Genomic DNA, 23,778 nt, shown 5'->3' with positions numbered 1-23,778 from the left:
GACTGTATGTGACAGCTGTCATATCAGCGCATTTTTTAAAGGGCATCAAGATTGGTGAATTTTTGTGCAGCTATTTTAATATTTAAGTCGGAAGAAAATGTGTGACATTTTTGATATATTATGCTTTATTATTTCAAGGAAGGTAAAAACACATTCGAAACACACAAAAAAGATTTTTGCAGCGTATAGAGAAGGTGCTGTGACGGATTGAACATGTTTATGAAGTGTTTTGTTGGAGATTTCTTGCTCGATGATGCTTCATGGTCAGGTAGACCAGTTGAAGTTGACAGCGACCAAAGTGAGACATTAATTGAGAACAAGCAACGTTCTACCACACAGGAGGTAGCCAACATACTGAAAATATCCAAATCAGTAAAATTATTGGTGAAAATGAAAAAATGTCTTTCATTTTACAAAAAACACTAAAATTTCTGGCTAATCCAATAATAAGAGTTTGGACCGGCAGTCATCTAAGGCCTTCTTGGTCCCAGTGCTCTCTTGGTTTAGATAAATTTGCTCCCAGAGTAATAAAGATGGGACAGTCTGAGATTTGGGCTTGTATCTACTTCTCTGCTTCTACTCCAGCCAGCTGGAGACAGAACCCATGAACAGAAAGCTTTTGATGACACAAGGAACTTAGTGGCTCAGGTGCAGTTCTACCTCCAGGAGACAAAGAAATAGGGCACAACTTGATCTAAGGATCCAGGAAGTCCAAGGGCGTGGCATATAGGACAACCATCGGGCTCACTCTGTCAGTTCCTTCAGGTCTTTGCTTAGATGTCACCACATTATTTTTTAAAGTATATTTTACTGATTATGCTATTACAGTTTTCCCAATTTTCCTCCCCCTTTCCCTCCTCCACCCTGCATACCCCAACCTACCAGCATTTCCCCCCTTAGTTCCTGTCCATGGTTTGTACTTATAAGTTCTTTGAATTTTCTGTTTCTTATACCATTTTTTACCTCTCCCCATCTATTTTATGTCTACCAATTATGCTCCTTCTTCCCTGTACCTTTCCCCGTATATTGCTCCCTCTCCTTCCCCACTGAAAACCCTCCATGTGATCTCCATTTCTCTGATTCTGTTTCTGTTCTGGCTGTTTGCTAAGTTTTTGTTTTCCTTATTTTTTTTTAGGTTCATTTGTTGATAGTTAAGAGTTTGTTGTCATTTTACTGTTTATATTTTTTATCATCTTCTTTGTCTTAGATAAGTCCCTTTAACATTTCATATAATAAGGGCTTGGTGATGATAAACTCCTTTAACTTGACCTTATCTGGAAAGCACTTTATCTGCCCCTCCATTCTAAATGATAGCTTTGCTTGGTAGAGTAATCTTGGATATAGGCCCTTGCCTTTCATGACTTCAAATACTTCTTTCTAGCTCCTTATTGCCTGCAAGGTTTCTTTTGAGAAATCAGCTGATAGCCTTGTGGGAATGTTACGGAAAAGACGACTCAGACGGCCTTGGAGTTTTCGAAGTGGGGTTTATTTACACATACGGACCCAGAGAAGATAAATTCCAAATTCTGGGCACCGAGCTTAAGCTGGAGTTTGCTTATATTCTTGTTACAAGGCAAAAGGGGGGGGGGGGTCGGAAACAACTGCTAAAAGCAAGTATACAGAAGCAGAAAGCGAAGGTTAGTGTATGGCCTTGAGATAACTGCTTATCTGGGAAAGACTGCTGTCTGGGAACGGCTGCTGGTCAGCTCCTACCTAAGAATGGCTACTGCTCAGCTATGTCCTGTCACAGGAACTCCTTTGTAGGTAATTCTCTCCTTTTCTCTTGTTGCTTTTAAAATTCTGTCCCTATCTTAAATCTTAGCTAACTTAATGATGATGTGCCTTGATGTATTCCTCTTTGGGTCCAACTTCTTTGGGACTCTCTGGGCTTCCTCGACTTCCTGGAAGTCTATTTCCTTCACCATATTGGGGAAGTTTTCCTTCATTATTTGTTCAAGTAAGTTTTCAATTTCTTGCTCTTGTTCTTCTTCTGGTACCCCTATAATTCGGATATTGGAATGCTTAAAGTTGTCCCAGAGGTTCCTAAGCCTCTCTTCATTTTTTTGAATTCTTGCTTCTTCATTCTGTTCCAGTTGGATCTTTTTTTCTTTTGTTCCAAATCATTGATTTGAGTCCTGGTCTCCTTCCTGTTACTGTTGGTTCTTTGAATGTTTTGCTTTATTTCACTTTGGGTATCCTTCATTTGTTCTTTCATTTTGCAACCAAGCTCAATCAGTTCCGTGAACACTTTGATTACTAGGGCTTTAAACTCTCCATCAGATAGGTTGGCAATCTCCTCACTTAGCTCTCTTTCTGGAGTTTTTCTCTGTTCTTTCATTTGGGCCATATTTCTTTGTTTTGGTGCACCTGTTAGGTTGTAAGGGAGTGGGGTCTTAGGTATTCACCCAGCAGGTCAGCCCTCCTTGCTGCACTGTGGTTTCCCATCAGCCAGTCAGCCAGTCCCACCTGTATTGTCTGCCGCCTTGCTTCAGGGTTCTCTCCATCCACCACCTTACTGGTCTGGTTGGCTGTTTCTTTAATTTCTTGTTTGTTGGAGTTCCATGCAGTTTGATTTTCTGGCACTTTTGGTTGTTCATTGATTTTAGATTGGTTGTTATCCTCCTTTACAAGCTAAAGGAATAAACAGATGCATCAAAGTGAGTCGAAGCCAGTGCAGCTTACAAAACATTCAAAGAGAACCTCCAGTTCAGACTGAAGTTTTCTGACTTACCTAGGGGATTTGTGGTGAGTGGAGGGGGCAGTGACAGAGTGCACACCCACCTTCTGGGTGTCAGTCAGGGAACCATATTATCCACTGAGATCGCTTCTATGCGAGACTTTCCTCACAGCTTGTTCCATGAAGCCTTCAGCTCTAGTAGACTTCACACTACAGCATGTGGTATTTAAAAAGGAGTTCATGAATATCATTACAGGCACATCACATTTTATTGTGGTTCGCTTTATGGATTGAGCTTCACAGATGTTGCATTTTTTTACAAATCGAGGGCGAGACCCTCCACCAGCAAAATGATTACAACTCGTTTTATTATGAAACTCCTTTTATTATGGTGGTCTAGAGTGGAACCAGCCATATCTTTAAGGTCTGCCTGTATAGGTGCTGGTATGTAACATACCAATGCTAGTATGTAACAGATACCATTGTGAGGAAGCTACTCCATACTTCAGGGCTTAAATGATATTTCTCCACAGAGGTCTTACTTTTTTCCCTTTCTTATTCTAAAGTAGGTTCAGCGCTTTTACTCAGTGCATTTCTATCTTCCTATGTATCTCAATTTTTATTTACTTCTGTTCTTTTTCATGTTTGCTCTTGGCTCTCTGATACCCCTATAGACTAGCTCCAGCTAACATGTCTGATCTCTGAGAAGCAGAGTTACTATCTACGTAAGATTCAGACCTTTAAATGTGATATTCTTTTATTATAAAAAATAATCTCAAGGATTACTTGGCATCAGACTATAAATATTAAATGTGATCACCTAAAATTAGGTTTCCAATGGCTTCTGGAAAAAAAGTATGTATGGGTATTATAAAACAAAATTCTAACAGGCGTCATTGTTAACCATTTGAAGGGCTTTCCTCCATAAATACTTGATGACTGTCAGTACATATGTGCATAACCTTTTTAAACATGTGCACATATTGGATCGTACCATACAGAATGGTCTGCTCTTCAGATTTTTCACTTTTCCATGCATCTGGGAGCTCTCCCACGTTGGAGTCTAAGGCAGCATGTCTTATAACTGTGTTGTGCTTATTGTAATTGATTTAACCACTCTCATGTCAGTGAACCTTTAGATTATATGCTAGCCAAATTTTATATATTACAAAACATACAATTTGGCATACTTTTGTAAGTACTGTATATCTAAAGGGTATGTTATATTTTCAACAATAGAACTAATGTACCAAAAGATACATTAGTACCTTCGGTAGGTCAAAAGATGTATGTATTTTTAATTTTGAGATAAACAAGATACCATTTCTCATGTGCCTTGATCCATAAGGTGTTTGGGAGACTTTCCACTTTCAAGTGGAGATAATCCAATTAAAGATTTTAGTCAAGATAAGTGAATCAAACCTAGAAATGATCACTCAGTAGAAAGTGAAATTGTATACTCTGAATTGTTATTGGAGGAATAGATTAAGTAAATTGTCAAAAGACTACATGTACATCCCCATTTAACTGCTGATTCTTAGGACAAAAGCATTTATGCTATTATTATCCAAAAATGTGTTTTAGCACAGGCTTAGATAACAACCCAAATTAGACAGTCTGTTAAGGACGCTTGTTATCAGGCGTGGAAGGTTTTAGAAGGTGGGTCACACTCTGCTTACAGGGACCTGGTACATGAGATGCCATTATCCAGGACCACAGACACTGCCACCCGGTCTCACCTGTCAAGTCTAGAAGCATTACAGTGGATTTTTTGGTTGTTGTCAGTTTGTTTAACCTGTTCTGGGATCAGTGAATATTCTTTCTACTCTGGAAACTGTCAGAGTCGAAGATAAGTGGCAGTTCAGGTATTGTTATCAGGAAAGTCACTGCCCTCTGTTTATTTTTTAAAAAGTCACTACTATTGGATGAGTTATTGCCATGTTTTGACAATAAACAAAATTGTTAATAAACTCTTTCTGATTCTAGGATATAAGTATAATAAAACATTTTCATTGTCCAGTCCCAGGAATAATTAATTGCACCTTTGGTTTTTGAGTTAGCAGTGTGGCAAACTGGGGTGGTTGATGTTTCAGATAAAAGAGTCTTTAGAAGCCTTGTTTTGCAAGGCTTTAAATGGAAGCCAAAATACCTTGCATTTAAATTGAGGGCCAATAAGGGAACAATGAAAAATGCAGTTTCATCAACTATTGGTGTTCGTATTGAAATAATTAAAAGTGTTATACCTAAGGCTCTTTCTTCCCAGAGCGGAGTTCTGGAATTCTTATAGTCATTACTGAAATATTCCACTTTGGTTTCCAGATGGCAGTACAATGGGAAATCTAGACTACAGAGTCTCTCAGTCTTTTCTCAAGTTGTTAAATGGTCAGACCTCATGGTAAGAGCCTGACTCTGAAGGAAAATTAGCCATCTCTCTCACACTTGTTATATAGACAGCCCATAGCAGTTACAAGAAATAAAAACTATAAAAGAAAAAAGCAATTACAACCTGAAAATGAGGTCCTGTTTTCCAAACTTTGGCTCTAGACGCCCAGCGTCTATTTATGTAGCACATGAAGTGGCCAGAGGAGACTCCCAGCTGCAAACACAGGCTTGTTGTGTCGGTACCGCAGGTCACATGTGAAACTTGTTTGTGTCATGCATCTGCACGTGTAGCTACACTGTTGCTGTCTCCTGCAGTCCCCTGCAGAGATTCTCTCCCGGCTGCTGAGATTCTCTTTCTCCCCGCTGCAGAGATTCTCTCTGGGCCACAGTGAGTCCTTGGTGGATGTTGATGATGAGGTGTTGACTCAGTAAGTGGCTCTGTCCCAATGCCAGTGTTGGAAAAGCCTTGAAAGCAGGTGTCACTGTGACCATTTATTTTCAGTTGTGGCTAACCACCTATTTAAAATATGTTTTTTAACTGTCGATCTAATCATGCTTGCTTTAAAATAGTCAAACAGTGCAGAAGTGTATATAGTACGAACTAGAAGTTTCCTCCACCCCACCCCCACTCCCCCGCGGATGGCAGCTAAGCAGTCCGAGGAGCACCCTTGGCACCTCCTGGGGTACATACATGCCTGGCAAGTAGCTGATGATAAATTAACAGGCTTCTTCCAGAACGGGAATCCAGAACATGAGTTTGAGAAGATGCACCTCAGCTGATGAGGGCCGCGGCTGACTCCAGATCTCCTTACTGTAGGTGTCGGGCGTAGCTGAGGGGAACAGAAACATCCACTTCTCCTGCTACTGAGCCCTCCCCTCTTCCCTGTTCCATCCACTGTTGTCATCAAAACTAGGCTCCAACAAGAAAAATGATATATTTCTTCCAAAAATAAAAAGCTAAAAGAAAACAAAAAGTGTCGGTGTGATCCTACAGCTGGAAAAGGCATGTGACGTAGTATCACCTGCCCTCCTTAAACACAATGGCCCAGACCCTCGGCCTCTTTAAGGCCCTAGATTTAAAATGAGCTTTATCATCTGATTGAAAGGTAAATGTCACATGAACCAGATGCTTTTCCATACCAGCGGTCTCTCCTTCAAGGCATTCTATGGCAAATGCTCATTACATACCAGATTGTGAACTTGGTAGCTGTCACTTATTTTGTGAAAAGCTGGCTCATACAGTAAAACACCTAACAACACAACACTTAATAACATGGCTAACGATCCGTGCAAATCAAATTCTCTGCACATCAGTTTCCTGGGCTTTTATTCCACCTCGCCGACCTGACACAAGGGGACTAGGTAAACTGGTTGTGAACACTGAAAGGTCAAGTAAAGCTGTGATAATACGTAGTAACAAAAATAATAATTAATAAAAACTTATATTAAGCACCTATATATTATAGCAGAGACTATGCTAATTAAATACCTACCTATGTTGTCTTTTTCCCCTACCTACCATATTTTTTAGACCCTAAGACACACCTAGGTTTTAGAGGAGGAAAATAGGGGAAAAAATTTTGAAACAAAGAATGTGGTAAAATATTTAATAACATAAATAACCTAATATTTCACCAATGTAAATGTAAACAGAACTCAACAGCAGCATTAACAACCATTATTCCTCCCAAATGGGAGGGGGGCGAGGGGGTGCATCTTATAGTCCAAAAACACGGTATATTGTTACAAAATTTGTAGAGTTTGCAAGTTAGAGATGATTATCATTTCGGGTAGATGAGAGAGACTAAGAGAGGTTCAGTAATTGGCCCAGTCATGAAACCAGTGAGTGAGAGCACTGGGATTGGAATTTGCGACTCTAATTCATTGGTGGTGTCCTGGAGTGGTTGAGGACTTGGGTACTAAGTCCAGGCATGGACGCAAAGAGTGTCAGGATTGATTAGCCATGAGTATCTGCCCTGTGTGTAAGTCAGGATGGAGGGCAGCAGAGCATAAGCTGCATGTTTGTCTCTTGCGTCACAGTATCTCAAAAATGACGCTACTTAGGGAGGGAAAACATCGCCTCTCTTAAAGTATATTTTGGTAAAGTATCACAATCTGAGGGCCCAGTGCCCAGTTATAATAAAAAGCCACATGATTCCGAAAGCATCCAGTGGCTGCGGTGTGCCAGGGGCAGAGCTACTGGCTTCCCACAAATAACAATCATCGCATTGGCCACACAGTTCCCAGTGGCTCCCCAGCAGCAGCATTGTCACATCCCAACAAAGCGGCTTTGCCACAGACACATAAGCCCCATGGCTGGCACCGACAGTTTCCCTGAGAAATGCACTGTCCTCTGTTGTCAGTCAGCCTTATTGTTCAGAGTTGAGAGAGTGAGGCTTATGTCTACATGTGGGACAATAATGTGTTCTATATTCTTGTTGTCAGCAATGTTCTGGGTCACCATGATATCTAAACTTCCAAGTCTGCAAGTCTGCAATGCTCTGAAGTGAACTTTTCGCAAGCTAACCCTCACATTTGAAGACATATTCATCCCTAACTCAAATATCACTTCCTCTAAAGCCTTCCAGGACCACCATTATCACCAGCATCAGAATTGGCTTATTGATTCTCATAACCCCAGCATCTAGGACAGTGCTAATAAATCTTTTAACAATTGAAAGAATAGGTTAAACTCTGCTGATTTTTAAGAAGTTGGATATAGTTGAACTACAGTGATATTTGTGATCCAGGAAGATGAAAAGATGGTAACTATTCCAAAGATACTTCCCTGGGTCTACTCTGATTATGTGCAAAGAACACAGTCAAGCAGCAAAACACAGTAGAAGAAGGGCTTTGCTTCCTGGGAATGTTGGGCTGCAGTGCACAGGGAGAGACATGCTCTGTAAAATGTGCTGATATTTCTGAAAAATCACAGGTGTGGGGCTAATGAGCAGAGACTGATACATGTTCAGAATGTGTCATTTGTGTGTCTTTGCTTTTGGTGTATACAAAAGTCATTGATGTATCTCCCACTGGTCTGTGAAAATTAAATATTTGATGTAGTAACTAGTTCACCAGCAGGGTCTATGACTAGGTGCATTTTATAGCCACAAATGTTAACTAGTGTTCAAAAGTCTACTGAACTTCGAATCATGTGTGTTGTGTCCTCTGGGATGCTTTGGGTTGCATGTAATAGAAAGCAAAACTCCAAATGGCTTGGACAAGAAGGAAGCTTTATCTCAAGAACAAGAAATCTGGAGATAGGGTCTCTGAATGATTAATCAGCACCATAGTCACATCCTAAAAGACTGCTTTGCCATCCCCTCCAAGTGGGCTTTGTTCTCAAGGTAGCTCCCTCCTGGTTGCAGGTGCTGCAGCTCTTCCAGGTAACACATGGTAAAGAGCAAGGGAACCTTTCCCCAAAGACCCAAGCAGCCCTCTCCTTACATCGCATTGGCCGGAACTGGGTCAGTGTCTATCATAACAAATCATTGGTAAGGGAAATGGGAGTACTAAAACTAGTTTAGGAAATTAAGATTTACTCCAAAATTGAAGATAAGGTCAACTTCCTTGGGAAAATCTAAACTAAACCAGAATTCATTTAATATGGAGGAAGAGGAGGCTTCTGAATAGGGAACCAACCCACTGTGTCAGCTACAAATGCTCAGTGGAGAGGCCACATTCATATTTTTATACTGCCTTCCAAGTGCCGAATATGCTAATACTCTTAATCTGGTGATTTCATATTAAAAATTAGCCATTATCTGATAAGGTAAAGATAAAACATAAATTCAGATAAGACAGAAAAACCTCCATTACCTGACTTCACCAATGAAATTCAACTCCCCACTTCTAAATTAGGACAGTTAATTGACTTCGAAGACTTAGGTCGCTCTATCAGGAGAGGCCATTTTTTTAAAAGAAGGAAGTGAGGAGACAGCCTCAGAGTGAATATGGGAGAAAAGCTCCCCAAGAAGAGGAACTATATGCAAAGACCCTGAAACAAAACTGATTGGATCTGAAAGTGTCAGACTGTTTGGCTCACAGTGAGCAGGAAGAGAGTCACAGGAGGTGAGGGTGGGACTGCTGGAGACATTGGCCATTAGAGCCTGGTAGGTCTAGGTCCATGGGAAGCAACTGGGGGTTTCATTCTAAGTGCAACAGGAAGCCACTGGAAGGGTCAAACAGGACCTGCTTTATAAAGTCACTTTATAAAGTGGCTCCAATAATCCCATGCAAGATCCTTTTAAATGCTGGAAAGAGTTAACTCCATTTAATGTAGGCTGTGTGTCCTTAGACGGTTGCTAGGAAGTCCACTCCATTACCTTGGCTCTATGCTAAGCTGATCTTTAGGTTTAGTGCTGAATGCATGTTCCTGAATGCATGTTCCTAAACATTTAGTGGAATGACTTATTCTGGAGCAACTTGAAGACATTTTGATTAAAAGATGGTACTTTAAAGAGAAACAAAGGCTACTTACCATTTTGGTGATGTTGCTACTCATTTCAGTAGCTCTCCACCAGTTTGTCTCCTAACTGACTTCTAGAACCTTAGAAAGGGAAACTGCCGGAAAAAGGGTGGCCAAGCACTCTCCCCAGATGGCCAGCCAGCTTTCCCTCTAGTCTTGTGTGTGGTTTGCACACTCTGAGGAATATGTCTACGGGCTTCAGTCATAGTGGAGACCACTCGTTCCAGCCGCCACGCCCTTTCATACCTCAGGTTACATCACTGAGCTCAGCACGTTCCAAAGCAGTTCCTTAATAAAAATTTCATATGTGCATTTATTTCTCAACAGTTTTTCACTGTGTCAACAGTCTTTGAGCACCACTGTCTATGTGGAGGCAAACACATGACCAGACATTGAAAGACAGTGTTAGAGTGGTGTTAGTCCATGGCTCTGGGGAGCTCTGAGGAGGGAACCAGGATGGGCTTCCTGGAGGAAGTGACAGGAGAGCTGAGCCCTGAAGAGGTTTCTTCTGGCTTCTGTGAGAAACACGTAACAGACATGGAAAGATGTACCCAAGGACAGTGGTGTAGAAGCTGCTGCAGGGGGCCCAAGAGAGGCCAAGGAGGCCTGGGCCATCCACATGCAGAGAGGAAGTTGGTTGAAAGACATAAAAAGAAATATCCCAGGAATAGAGCCAGGGCACCTTGGAGAGTGTTTGGACATAGGACAGAACTGAGACAGTTCCAAGAGTTTTCAGTCAACCCCGTCTACTCCCCAAGGTTTGAAGCTGAAACATAGAGGTCACCAGAGTTCTTCATGCGATCCTGTCCAGATCCATTCCTCTTGTCCATGACCTCTTTTGGGAATACTGATGACAAATTAAGTGGAATTATGTATGCTCTTCAGAATAAAGCCCTGAGTTTTATTACTCTTGTTCACAGAACATTTGAAGATGCTTCTGGGTAAATGCAAATTATTGTGGTATATCTGTGCCTGTTTGGCCAATGGCAGGCAGCCTTCTAAGTATGGTTAATGTCAGAAGTGAAATTATTTTCATAAATGTTGTTTCTTTTCTCTTTTCATTTGTGAAGTATATTCGGTGCTCTTCGAACTGGTGCTTACATGGTGTACATTTTGATGACCAAAGGCCTGAAGCAGTCAGTTTGTGACCAGGGTTTTTACAATGGACCTGTCAGCAAATTCTGGGCTTATGCATTTGTGCTAAGCAAAGCACCTGAACTAGGTGAGTATCTTCTCTCCTTCCATTTCCTCCTCCGCCACCTAATTTATAGCTACATACCCACAATGTTCATTTAAAACAAACAATTTGGCCTTGGTTGATGTGGCTCAGTGGATTGAGCACTGGCCTGTGAACCAAAGGGTCGCCAGTTCTATTCCCAGTCAGCACACAAGCCTGGGTTACAGGTCAGGTCCCCAGTTGGGGGCACACGAGAGGCAACCACACATTGATGTTTCTCTCCCTCTCTTTCGCGTTCCCTTCCCCCTTCTCAATAAAAATAAACAAATAGAATATTTTTTAAAAATAAAACAAACAATTTGAAGGTCCTGCTTTGTTGGTTGCAGTAAAGTTACAATTAATGACTAACTTCCACTATCTTTTCCTCTCTTCCCTCCCTCCTTTTTAAATAACTACATTGTGTATATGAAGAGCAAAATACTATGCATAGAACACGCAGACTTTCAAACACTACTGTCTGTACACTTACAGGGGTCATAAAATGTGTACAGCCCCTCATGCACACATTATCTAGCCCATTTTCAGCTCAGCTAATATGAGAACATGAGGAAACATTACCAGCACGACTATTTCCAAGTCCCATACTAAAGCGTACTTCCTTTTCTGGAGCTAGGGCTCAGACTAGGAAATGAAGCTTTTCATTTGGGTGCCTTCATGTTCTCATTAACAAATGCTAAGGGCTGGTTTCTGCTGTTGCTTGATTTTAATGACCAAAGACATGGGCACTGGGGAAGTGGAATGTACTTCAAATTTCAGAAACTAATTTAAATAAACTGGTCATATGTGTAGATGCCTAAGGTTTGCCCTCCACCTCTTAATGGGCTTCAATATAAGTATGGCGTGGGCTAGCAGAAACAGTGGAAACAAGTGGCAATGATTTGACATAAGTACAGCTCCCCAAGAAAATATCTTTACTGCCAGAGAGAGGGATCCGCTGGTGATAATAAGACCTGCGTTCACCCACGAGCAGAGCCGACCACTGCCTCACAAACTCATACATATCTTTAGGGGAAGCCCAGCCATTCTCTGAGTTTCTTAATTCTTTATCTGGAATTAAGAAGTGTATGTATTAAGTTTAAAATATTTGTTTGTAGATTGTGTTCCCTCTCCCATTTTCCCTAAAAGGGGGAGTTAAAGGTTATAATTTCATTATAAGCCACCTAGCATATAAGATAATAGTCTTTGTGTAAGGTACGCCCAGTTCATGTCCTGTGTCTATTCATGAAGGATACAAGGTCTCTCTGACAGGTGGGTGTATCAGCCACCCACTCACTTCCCTCTGGGGGCGATAAACCTGCTGCCTACAAATAGTTGGCAATTGGTTTGAACTATTGGTGTGATTTTGTCTCCCCCCAAAACACACACACGCCGAGTCTGTATAGTCTGAGAATGAAGTGTATTAGTAGGGATTCATTCATTCATCCATCCATCCATCTATTCAATAAATTTATATTAAGTGCCTACCAGAGTTAGGTATGTTATAGGGGCTAGAATGGAATGGCTACATTATCTAAAAAAAGAAATTTATAACACAAATTTTATGAACTAGGCCCCAGGAGGCTTTTCAAAAAATATTTGAATTAGTGCAAAATCTTAGGCCAGAGAAGTGTTTTTCAAACCTGGAACTATATATAATGCCTGAAATTCTGCGGCTATATTTTTAGGAATTTCAAAGCTCTATGAGAATATTTTAATCTTGTGTTTTTAGTTGTAGATAAAATGAAAGATTATCTTGCCAGATGCATTTCTTTCATAGTGATTCTTTTTTTACTTCAGTTCACAAGTTTCTGTGTTAGATCATGTGGCCCCTCTGGAGCTGGTCTGAGAACGTGAGCTTGTCTTCTTTACTCATGGGGTTTTCTGGCGTTTTTCTTTAAAAATAAATTTATACACTATTAATATTATATCCCACTAACTTTTAGTTAATGCAGTATAGTAAGTATACTTATTAATTCCCCTACCTTTTTGATAAAGAACTGCAGATGTATGAAACACATGAATGCAATAAATGCTTGAAACATGTAACCCACACACACACACATGCAGTTCCTGAACACTTTTATGATTTACACCTTACTACCCTCAACAAATTTTTTTTTAAATCATAAATGGTGCCTCAGTGCACCTGGCTGTTAAGTCTCCAGTTGTGTCACAGCAGCCTCAGCCTTTGTTTCCAGAAGTGTCTTTACCCTGCAAGGGCAGCTTGACTGTGTCCTGCCTGTTCTCCTACTGTAGTCAAGGGACTTAAGAATAAAAATGGGCCTTTCCTGCCTTTTGAAGGAATAACTTATCGAAGAGCCTCTCCAGGGGTTCCATATGAGTCCCTTTCCTTCAGAGACATGACTAGACCCAGGCTCCCTCCCTCGGGACCTCTGTGCCCCGTGGAAACCAAGGTTTTAGGCTGGCGGACAGAGCTGAGCTTCCCAGCGCGGCCTCAGCGGCATTCGTGCTCCCACCGTCTGTCTGTGAGTCTGTGAGTGTGCTCATCCTGATGACGCTAAGTAATCCCCTGTCCTACAGCAATCCGGGTCCCAGATTGCTCACCCTGCTCCCCAGTGCAGACACCGTAATTGGATGTGGGCTCTTCCCTCTTGAGCCCAGACGGAGCCGGACTCCAGTCCCTTGTGCCGGTGGCTGCACTGGGGAGCACTTGATAACCCCTTTCCTGTTGAACCGCCAGCGTACCACAGCAGTGTGTCATTTGAACATCAAACGGTCCGTCCCCTTGCCGTTTACAGTGTGGGGCTGAAGAGTAAGGCTAGTTAGTGACACAAATTCTTCGTGTAGTTTCAGGGCCATTACACAGATCTTTTCGTGATCTGAGGCCCCTTCAACTTTAAAACATTACTTACTTCCTTTCAAATATTCTGGAGCTCACTTGACAATGGCCTCCCCAAGGTGAAGTGCTTGTCCATCAAAACAAACCCAACACTCAGAGCTAATGCAGTGTCTTGCAGGCAACCCGCCCCTGCCCTTGTTTAGTAAACGTACTTGTTTTGGAAGTTAAATTCCTTCCCGGTTCTTTTGGTCTTAGAAAACCTTGCCACTACCATTTAATTAAGAAAGATGTATCCATTTGGATTATTCGGAACTTTTCTCATTCTAAGTCCTGAGTTCTGTTTTTTAATATTCTAAAATTCTGGACTCCCTTATGCCCACCAGAAAGTGAAGGTCCTGTGAGAGAGAAGAACAATTCCTCCATGTTCAATACTGAAACTCTGTGCTCCCCCCAAAACTTCTATGCCTATAGTTTTCACTAAAATTTTTTGGCAAAATACACATAAGACGTACCATCTCCAAGTGGACAGGGCATTGAGAACACTGCACTACAGTGCAGTCATCACCACTGTCCTCCACCAGCGCTTCTCCATCCTTCCCACTGCAACTCTCCACTCATTAAACGCCATCTTTCCATTTCCCCCTTCAATAAACTCTTAACAGCAAGGCAGTCGCTCTGTTTCAGCAGAAATCACTGAGCTCATTTCAGTGAATTACAGGGTTACAGTCTACTAGAACGAGTGAGGGGAAGACAGCCACCAACCTGCCTCGTGTGCCAGCATCCTGGGGTGCCCACTGTTTGAATTACATTAAAACCTGCTGAGATTTGGTTTTGTTAAAACTTGGAAACATCTGCTCTGAGTCTAAGTCCTTGCTTAGTTGAGCTTGTCTTTGTTTTTGAAACTCTGACTCAGCAGAGCTCCAGCTGATTCTGTGAAGGGCAGCCCAGCACTCCGTGACAACCACACACCACACTGAGCGACTGGTGGCTGTGCACCCCCTGGGGATTTCCAAATGCTGAAGGGACACTTGGGAATAAAAACTCCATGCCCTACCTGCAGGCTGGCTGGCTCTTGACTGGAAACAGCTGAACCGAAGGTTCGAGAGACTGTGTGGTAGAGATAACATAAACCAGAGATGGCTAAACTAAGTGACATGGCTGAAGGGTTCAGGCATCAGAGGTCCCAAATACTTTACACTGAGCCAGAATCCTTTCCATAAGGCCCAGGGGCCCTTTGACTGAGGATAGGTTGGCCAACATCTCATACACAGCTGCTGTCTTTAACTTGCATTTCCAGGACACTGGAGCTTCTGACAGACCTGTAAACACTATTAACTTGTGACAGATCAAATGTGATAGTGTGTGGTTTCCCAGAGGGAAAAACACTGTGGCTGCCAGAGTGGTGTGACTGTTGCCTCTCAGCTGCACTATCAAAGGACCATGGTGGTCTCAGGGAGCCCTTCCGGAGCCCCCCAGTTCCCCCTCGCCCATGGGATGCTCTCATTCTCTGGGTCAGTGGCCTTCGTGGGGACAGTAACTTTGAGAGGGTATTGAAGTGGTACTCCTGAGAGGCTCCAGGGCCATTATTGAAAGAGACTCATCTTCATCCTGCATAACTGTTCTGAAAAAAGATTCTTAAGTGAATTCAAATTAATTTTATGTGAAGTTCTCATGACCTGTCTTTCACCCCCACATTCCTGTATTAAATGGAAACCCCTAGTGTGTCTCAGGTCAAACTCAAGACCCCCTCCCCAACTCAGGAAAAACACAAAGCAGTTTTCAACTCCAGAACCATAGGTCCGACTTTGCATTCACGTGAGGCCATCCTAATGTGGTCGCTGTCTTTTGTCTCCTGCTGTTCCCTTCACAATGAAATTGTTCTTCCTCTCAATTAAATTGTTCTCTAGACTGTAAAGTTTTAATATAAAAGTGATGATAGAGTTAAAATTAAGTCTATAAGACTGTAAAAGGATGAAATGCTTACTACTTTATGGCAAATAACTTTTATTACAATGTGTTTAGACATTGTGTGAGACGAAATCTGTTTTAACCTACAATTCCTTGGACTTCTTTTTTCCACTGAGAATAAAGGTAGACTGGAAGTATTGTGTCCACATGAGGATCCACAGAGGGTGGCCGGAGTAGTAATTACACAGAAATAGTAGATTCTGACAGGCACAAAAGTAGCATAGTTCAACACTAAGAAGTAGACACAGGTCTCCTAAGACGAGTTTTATCCCTTAAGTATGCAGGTGAGAGTTCACCACCACCATTGGTCATTATCAGCCTGTCTTATATTTATAGGCATAATATGTCAGTTACCTAACATAAGAAGAGAGAAGAGGACTTCAAAGAGAACTTTATAACAGGTTCAGAAATGCAGCAACTGGCAACTTTTCTGTTCTAAACAAACATGAAGTAATGCTGTTTAACAATTCAGTAGGGAAATAACTTAATATCTACTGCTGAATGGAATGGGGCACCACCTGTACTGTTCCAGCCACCACCATCTGTCCAAGATCCAGCATTCTTTGACCTTCTCTTGGGCCAAACATTCTAAGGTGCCCTTGAAGGATGAGGGATAGGACAAGGATAAGTACTAAGTCTCTTTGTGTTTAATTAAATTGCAGAGTAAGAAGAGAGACCACCTACTTCTCCTTATTATAGAAAAAGAAGCCAAATCTGAGTTCATTTACCAAAGCTCCTGAGAGATGCTGGTTGCACCGTATGTGAGAACCATAGAGCGAGGAAAGAGAAGGAAGCATTTGTTTGCATGAACCCTCTTTCTGTCCCACATACCAATGTCTCTTCCCCTTTCTTTGCACTTGTTAATGGAATTGGCTGTATTTGCTCTTTATCCATTTTTTTACATGTGTTCTACAGGTTTTTTCAGAATTCCTGACTTCTCAGAGAATCATTGCAGATATATAGCATCTGTCTACCTGAGCATAATTCTGGTTTCTGTAATACAGACTCCTTACCCTAGACACAGTGGCCTTTTTCTTCAAGGGGATAATGTTTGTAAAATGTTTGATAGCTTCAGAGAGCTATTTCAGAGTTAATTCCATAAAGATGTATGTCAGTCTCAGTTTGTTATCACTTGATTCACTGGTTTAATAAAAGATTCCTATCGCTCTCTTTAGCAAATATGGTAGAAGATGACCTTTGTTCTCTTTTTCTGGTTTTGCCTTTTGCTTAAATTTTACGTTTCTAACTGCCATATGTCCAGGTGTCACATTTTACAGGGAGCTTACAAAGATATGTTCTTAAGGGGTCCCTTTGCCATGTACCGAAGAAAAAGTTCACTGCTGCAGAGTGGCCTGGGAATTCTGTGCTGGCACTTAAATTCCGATCTGTTTCTCCTGATGGATGACGACCTGAGACAAGTCAGCTCACCCTGAAATGTGTGTTAGAGTGTGGTGGAGTCAGAGGTCAGGCAACATTGTTACTAAAGTCCCTTCCAGATCAAAAATTAGTAAGGTTTTGTGCAAAACACCTTTCGTAAAGCAACATTTATTGAGTTCTTACCATGTGCTGAGAGGGTCTATTGATAATCATTCAATCCTCAAAACATTTCCAAGCTACTGTTATTATCCCCATTTTACAGATGAGGAAACTGGAGAATAGTGAGAATAAACATCCTGCCCCATGTCACAGAGGTAGTCAGTATCAGTCCAGGATTCTAACCCAGTCCCCCTCACTCTCAAGGGCTAGGTCAAGGTGTACCTACTTTTTGTGAGAAATATAAAATATCATTATGTCACGGTCCAGGGGCTCACGTCCATTTTTCCCTAACTTGTCTTTCAGGAGATACAATATTCATTATTCTGAGGAAGCAGAAGCTGATCTTCCTTCACTGGTACCACCACATCACTGTGCTCCTGTACTCTTGGTACTCCTACAAGGACATGGTGGCCGGGGGTGGTTGGTTCATGACGATGAACTATAGTGTGCACGCCGTGATGTACTCTTACTACGCCTTGCGAGCAGCGGGTTTCCGAGTCTCCCGGAAGTTTGCCATGTTCATCACCTTGTTCCAGATCACTCAGATGTTGATGGGCTGTGTCATTAACTACCTGGTCTTCTACTGGATGCAGCATGACCAGTGTCACTCTCACTTTCAGAACGTCTTCTGGTCCTCACTCATGTACCTCAGCTACCTTGTGCTCTTCTGCCACTTCTTCTTTGAGGCCTACATCGGCAAGATGAGGAAAACCATGAAGGCTGAATAGTGTTGGAACTGAGGAGGAAGCCATAGCTCAGGGTCATCAAGAAAAATCACAGACAAAAGAAAATGGCACAAGGAATCACATATGGTGCAGCTAAAACAAAACACATGAGCAAACACAAAACCCAAGGCAGCTTAGGGATAATTAGGTTGACATAACCCAGTAAGTTTATGATCCTTTTTGGGTGAGGACTCACTGAGTGCACCTCTATCTCAAAGGACCGCTGCTAGAGGGCCCCATTTCTTCTTTATCTGTCGTCAACTTTAAGACAAATGAGAGCAAAAGTGAGCCAGAGGCAGAGAGAGAGATATCGAAGGCAAACAAAGGTTATTAACACTGAAAAGTATTTACTAAGTGTTATATTTCTCTGAGAATGAAAGAAGTTTACTTAAAAACTGTGCAAGCACATGCACACACAATCTAATCTTTTTGACACTAAACTGGAGCCAATAGAATAGATAAAAATGGAAGAGACACAGGGTGTATATCTACAACATTAATCCTTTTGCAAAACTTAAAGCCTTTTTAAGAAAGGTTAGTAGCTGTAGCCCCATGAGGAAAGATGTCTTAATCACCTCTTACAAAAACAGATATAAACAAGTATATTTCAACTGGTGTTTTCCTCTTAACAGCACAGCTTCAGGCTGGTGGGTTTGCCAGAACCAAACGGGGCACAGTGTCCTTCCCAGGTTCTTCCTGGGAGGGTGGAAAAAATGCGGCCCAGTGCTGGAAGGAGCAGCTCCATCTCAGAGCATTTCTGGTAGTTTTATCAGTAATTTCTATTCTTGAGTGAGATATGAAGCATCATCCTTGGTTCAGGTACCCCAGGCTTTTGAAAAGAGTAAATACAGGATAGAAAAAGTGAAACTCAACTGAATGATTTGAAAGTGGATTCTGTAGTACATGTACAAAGGTTTGATCCAGTACCATTCTTGAGCTGAGAAGGGAGAAAAGCAGGGAAAAGAAGTGAGCCGAAGATCTTTACAATGTATACCCTTACCTATTTGACTTCACACATAGTCATAACTTTCCACATGAGAATCTGTGGTACAATCTATATCTTCTATATTTTTGTGAATTTCAAAAATCTGCAGGGCCCTTTCCTGATACTGAGTGAACACTGTGTTTCTGCATCATCTGCATTTGCTTCCTAAGCAATGTAGAGGTGTGTAAAGTGCCCTCTGCTGGTCAAGTGGAGATACTTCAACAAATGCTTCCTGGGAAGTTTGGAACTGTCGCCAACAAAGGGCCCCCTATAGACTTATCCTCCAAATTTTAAGTAATACAAAATACACGTCATATTTTTGGCCAAATCAGAAGACATCTTTCCTGCTTCAAGTCAGCTTCAGAAATTTTTTAAAAAGGACTTTCACTCTGGAACTCAGAAAGTCAGTTTATTAAGAGCCATATTCTTTAAAAAGAAAAGGTAGTTAATATATTATTGGTAATATTTCAGTCCTTTACAAGCCAAATAAATGTGTAAACATTCCTAGTATTTCAAAGAAACAATTATGTAAAGTTGTTCAATGTGATATAATAGTATTCTAATTGGTTAAGTAGCTTAATGATTAGACACACTAGTTGAAAAGAGTAGGGGCTGCTCCACTGCGTAGATCACACATGTAGAGCCACACATATGCACAAATGTGGGGTGCACCGGCTTTCAGAGCCCAAACGAATAGAAACACACTTTCTGGCTAGCAGAAAAGAAACCGTTGTTTATCTTTTCTTGCTTTATTTGAGAGTGTACAGTAAAAGGGATTTTTTCAAATTATTTTTATATTATTTTAGCTTTAATTGTGCTGTCATTCATGAAACAGAGCTGTTCTGCTTCTCTGTCAGAGATGACAAGGGCTTTCTCAGCATCTCGTTTATGTGTGGAATTGAAAAGAATAAAGTTTTATTCCATTCTGTGTGAATGGTTTGAACAGTGAACAAGGAACCCATGCAGACCAAGTCATGACTGATAGACCGGGGTGGGGGGTGGGTCGTGTGCAGTGGGGGAGCTGTTACATCTGTGTTAAGTTATTGTGAACAGTCTGATGTCCTGACATCAGTTCATTGATAAGAAACAATTGATGGAGGAATGTATGATGATTAGGGCAAAAGTTGACGGTGAGCTGAAAAGATAGGTTCTGCTGTAACAACTAACAGACCCTTACAATGAAAATAATGTTTTGAGCTTTGAAAATAGGTGAGACTGTGCAATAAGCTTTTCTTTTTCATGACAAAAAATAAGCAGAATGACTAAACTGAGGAAAAGGTCAAAGAACAACTGAATTAAGCTTAATTGAAGGACCATTTAGAGCTCATCTGGTTGATTTGATTTACTTGTTTAATCCATTGATTTATCATTGACCTGTTAATGCAGGTTAGAGTAAGGAAGTGATCATAAACCTTAAATGGACTCTCAGTGATTCCCAAGCACTTTCATTTTGATGTAGGTTCATACTTGTGTTCACTTGTGAGGTCATTTAGAATTTGTGTTTAGAGGTTGAATATCTAATAAATAGTTTTTTAAATTAGTTAAATATATCTAAAGGCAATTCCAATGTTTATCATGGGAGGAGAAAAAACACATTAAAAAATCTGGTAATACAGGTTCAGTACAAGGTTTTTAACATCTCGGCTTACCTGCTTAATTACATCAAGATAGGAGGCTCTATCACTAGCCCAAGCCAAATCTGAAACCTACCAGAGAATTGACTGCCACATAGACAATTCTGCTGTCAGTTAACATTCCAGAAAAATTTGGGCAGGCAAGTTTCTGTAGCTGCCCAACTATGCTGCAATCAGTTATCTTTCTAGTGAAGAATTTTCACTGCATTCCAATTACAGTATGATGAAAACATTCCTACATTGAAAACAAACAAACAAATTCTTCATTTCATATATAAGTACATGCAATTTGATACACTAGGTCTGAGTATCAACCCAAGCCTGTGAGTTTGCAATGAAAAGCATTCTAGTGAGAAATGCTCTGTTCACAGAGGGAGAGGTTTTATCTGGACCTGCTAGCTTTACTAGTGAGAAAAGCGACTACTACATATACTATTTATACCCAGCACCCAGCCAAAGTACCAAATGAATCATATATTGAGGTTATTGTTCCAGGTAATTTACTCCCATCCTACTCACACTTCATTACAAAAATGAGGAAAGGGTACATAGGTACATATTGCTGAAGAGGGTGAGAAGCATTGATTACATCTCTGTCACTTAACCTCTGCAGATGTAGCTCTGCACTGAGTCAAAAAACCTTATGTAAGTGGGGTTTTTGTAGAATTAAATGGAAGAGCACTTGTAGGAGAGAGACTCACAGAATTTAAAAATCATGCGGTATCCTCATGAGGAGATAAAACCTGTTGCATCAGGGCAACAAATTGCCTGAAGTCAATTACACTGGAGTAGAATATTCCAGAAGTCTGGCCTCATTCCCAGACTGCTGAATTACCTGGGAGAGACAACATGCTCAGGTTACCATCTTTGTGCTGGTAGAACAGCCTCTCTACAGTGACTATGTGTCACACGACTGAGTCAGCTCCCACACACCTGGGCTTTCTTCCAGTTTAGTTAATGATTGTTTAACACAGTTGTTGGACTGGCCACATGCTGATGCAAGAGCATTATAGGGGAGTGAGGATTGAATAGACTTTGCCTCCCAGAGTGCAGTGCTTTGAGTTGTATGTGCGTGGTCCACATCTGTCCCTTTTAGATACTTCCTTCCCTGAAAAAGTTTCCATCCCAAAAAGTACAATTGTTTGAGAATTTTGTGATGAAAGTCCAGAACTTTTTGGTAGCCCATTCTTTTTGTTTTCAGTGATAAATATTATGTTACCAGTTCGGGATGGTAATAGAGCCTATGTCTGAACTGTGAGTCCTCATCTCCTGTGACTTGTTAAAGTTGTCCTTCTGTCCCTTTTATATTTATATACAGCACCCGATTCTTTGTGCCTCAGACCCAGTAACATGAGGAAGAGCTTTTGCTAAGAATGCACCACAGTAAAGTGAGAGCTGATAAAGCATCAATACTCTATTTTGTGGAGAAAATCAGTGGGAAGTGTTAGGTCCCAGTTTTCCAGGGAACCAACAGCCTCTGTGTGGGTACCCCATACGTAAGCCAAACCTTCTCAGACACTGAAAATTCAGGACTCACAGAATTGGGGGAGGAATAACCTCCATGCTTCCCTGAATGCCGAATTACACTTTTTTTTAAAAGTGAAGCAAGCTCTAGCACTAAAGAGACGGACAATGGGTGCGCAGTGGGTGTGGGTTCAGGGCAGGCAAAACTCCTGCAATCAGATACACTTCATGGGAAAGCCAAACCCAAAACTACGTTGCAGTAACTCCTGAAGCATCTGGTTAAATTAAAGAATCGTCACATCAATCAGGGCCAAGCCATATTTGCAGCCCATTTAGGTCAGGATTGGGGGGGTCCTGACTCATGCTGGTTTTCAAACACTGTTATTTTCCCAATGCTTGACGGCACTTGAGACTTGTTCTCCCAGTGGACCAAAAGGCTGCAGGAGCAGCCTGGTAGCACTGCCCAGGCATGCCTGTTTTAGCCAGGTCTGCCTGTCTCTGGGCGTGTTCAGGCAGGAGGTTGCTTGAAAACCACCGGAAGATTCAGCCTCTTGAGGTCCCAGGGCCTGAGTGCAGATAGAATCCCACCCGTATAAGCCTCACAGAGCAAATCATAGCAATGTTGGAATTGTTATTTTCAAGTGCTTACTTCATGACATTAAAAGAAATATTTTTTCTTATATATTAAAATTAAAATAAAATCATAAATTTTGATTTAAAATCAAATCATGTTTCTGGTTTCTTTTATCTCCTGTTCTAGGCAATTCTAAGGGGGCATGCAGGACTCTGAAGGCTACCGGAAAGGCCCAGGTCCCGTGAGACACCAGTGTGCTCGAGATCACAGGCGTGCTTAAAGGTCCTCCATTCTTGAGCAGGGCCCCCAGATGATGTCATCCTCAATACTACTCACAATCCCACGGGCGTCTAGCCCTTCGATGGTGTCTCATGGGTGTAACTCTTAACAATTTATGTTTTCCAGACCCTTTAATTCACCAGAGCTGTCCTCATGGGGCAGACAATCTAAGTTGGGCCCCCATTTGACAGATGAGGAAATTTTGCTCATTTAATCAAATAGCACAGAAGCAGAAGGAACAAGATTTGAATATCAACTCCTTCACCTCTTAATTTCTCTGTAGCTATTCAAAATTTTTAAAACAAAAGAGTATATAAAATTCCAGGATTGAGCACTAAACTACAAAGCACTTTGTTACATCATTGAACAAAGTGTTTCAGGCCAAAATGCACGTTGGGGAAGACATTTCAGAAGCACAGCAGCTGTCTCCTTACAAGCCCTGATGGCTGTTCACAAGGGTCATTCCTGACACCTGTGCACTGGCTATTGGGAAAGGCTGGCCTTCCACTTCCGCTGTTCTTGTTTGCTCTGTTGGATACTTTTTAGCCTGAATAGCAAATGGCATTCTTCATCGCATCTCTACACTGTGAACAACAGCAATGTTGTGTTTATATTTCAATTTAAACATGTTATACATTTATATTAAAATCAAGAACCTGTTATTTGTGGAGGTTTCCCAGAGCCAAAGTATGATGAACTTGCCTCTTTTCACATCATCTCAGAATAAATTAAGACAGAACTTTGTATTCCTTTGTAATCTATTTAATGTATGTTCTCAACTGAGGCAAAACTGGCCGAGGTGGGGAGTACCTTATAATGTACACAAAGTATTTTTAATTTTCCCCCTAAAGAAAGAAAAAGAAGGAAGGGAGGGAGGGAGGGATGGAAGAAGGGAGGGAGGGGCAAATCTTAAGGGATGTTTGTGTCTTTGATAGCAGCCTCAGAAACCCAACAGAAATGACTGCTCCATCATGTAGCTTCTGATAGTAAAAGAATCTCATATGATGAAAGTTTCAGAAATAAATGAAATAGGCATTAAATATAAGAGCATTTTATATCACTGTCAAGCT

General features: G+C 41.3%; 1 protein-coding gene across 2 annotated transcripts in view; it reads left to right on the top strand.

Moving 5' to 3' along the window:
* ELOVL6 (ELOVL fatty acid elongase 6) overlaps window positions 1-22,581 on the top strand; it is a 130,659-nt gene extending 108,078 nt beyond the window's left edge. For both annotated transcript variants that reach the window (XM_045820217.1, XM_045820216.1), the window contains exons 4-5: window positions 10,598-10,749; window positions 17,351-22,581. In XM_045820217.1, the coding sequence (XP_045676173.1) occupies window positions 10,598-10,749; window positions 17,351-17,775 (577 nt within the window). In that variant the 3' untranslated portion in view covers window positions 17,776-22,581. The remainder of the gene's footprint in view (window positions 1-10,597; window positions 10,750-17,350) is intronic.
* The last annotated feature ends 1,197 nt before the right edge of the window (window positions 22,582-23,778 follow it).

Source organism: Phyllostomus hastatus, unplaced genomic scaffold (genome assembly GCF_019186645.2).
Source record: "Phyllostomus hastatus isolate PE091 unplaced genomic scaffold, TTU_PhHast_1.1 phas_scaffold_39, whole genome shotgun sequence".
Classification (NCBI taxonomy): domain Eukaryota; kingdom Metazoa; phylum Chordata; class Mammalia; order Chiroptera; family Phyllostomidae; genus Phyllostomus; species Phyllostomus hastatus.
The sequence above is the reverse complement of the archived record's forward strand: the minus strand, read 5'-3'. Positions and strand labels throughout refer to the sequence as shown.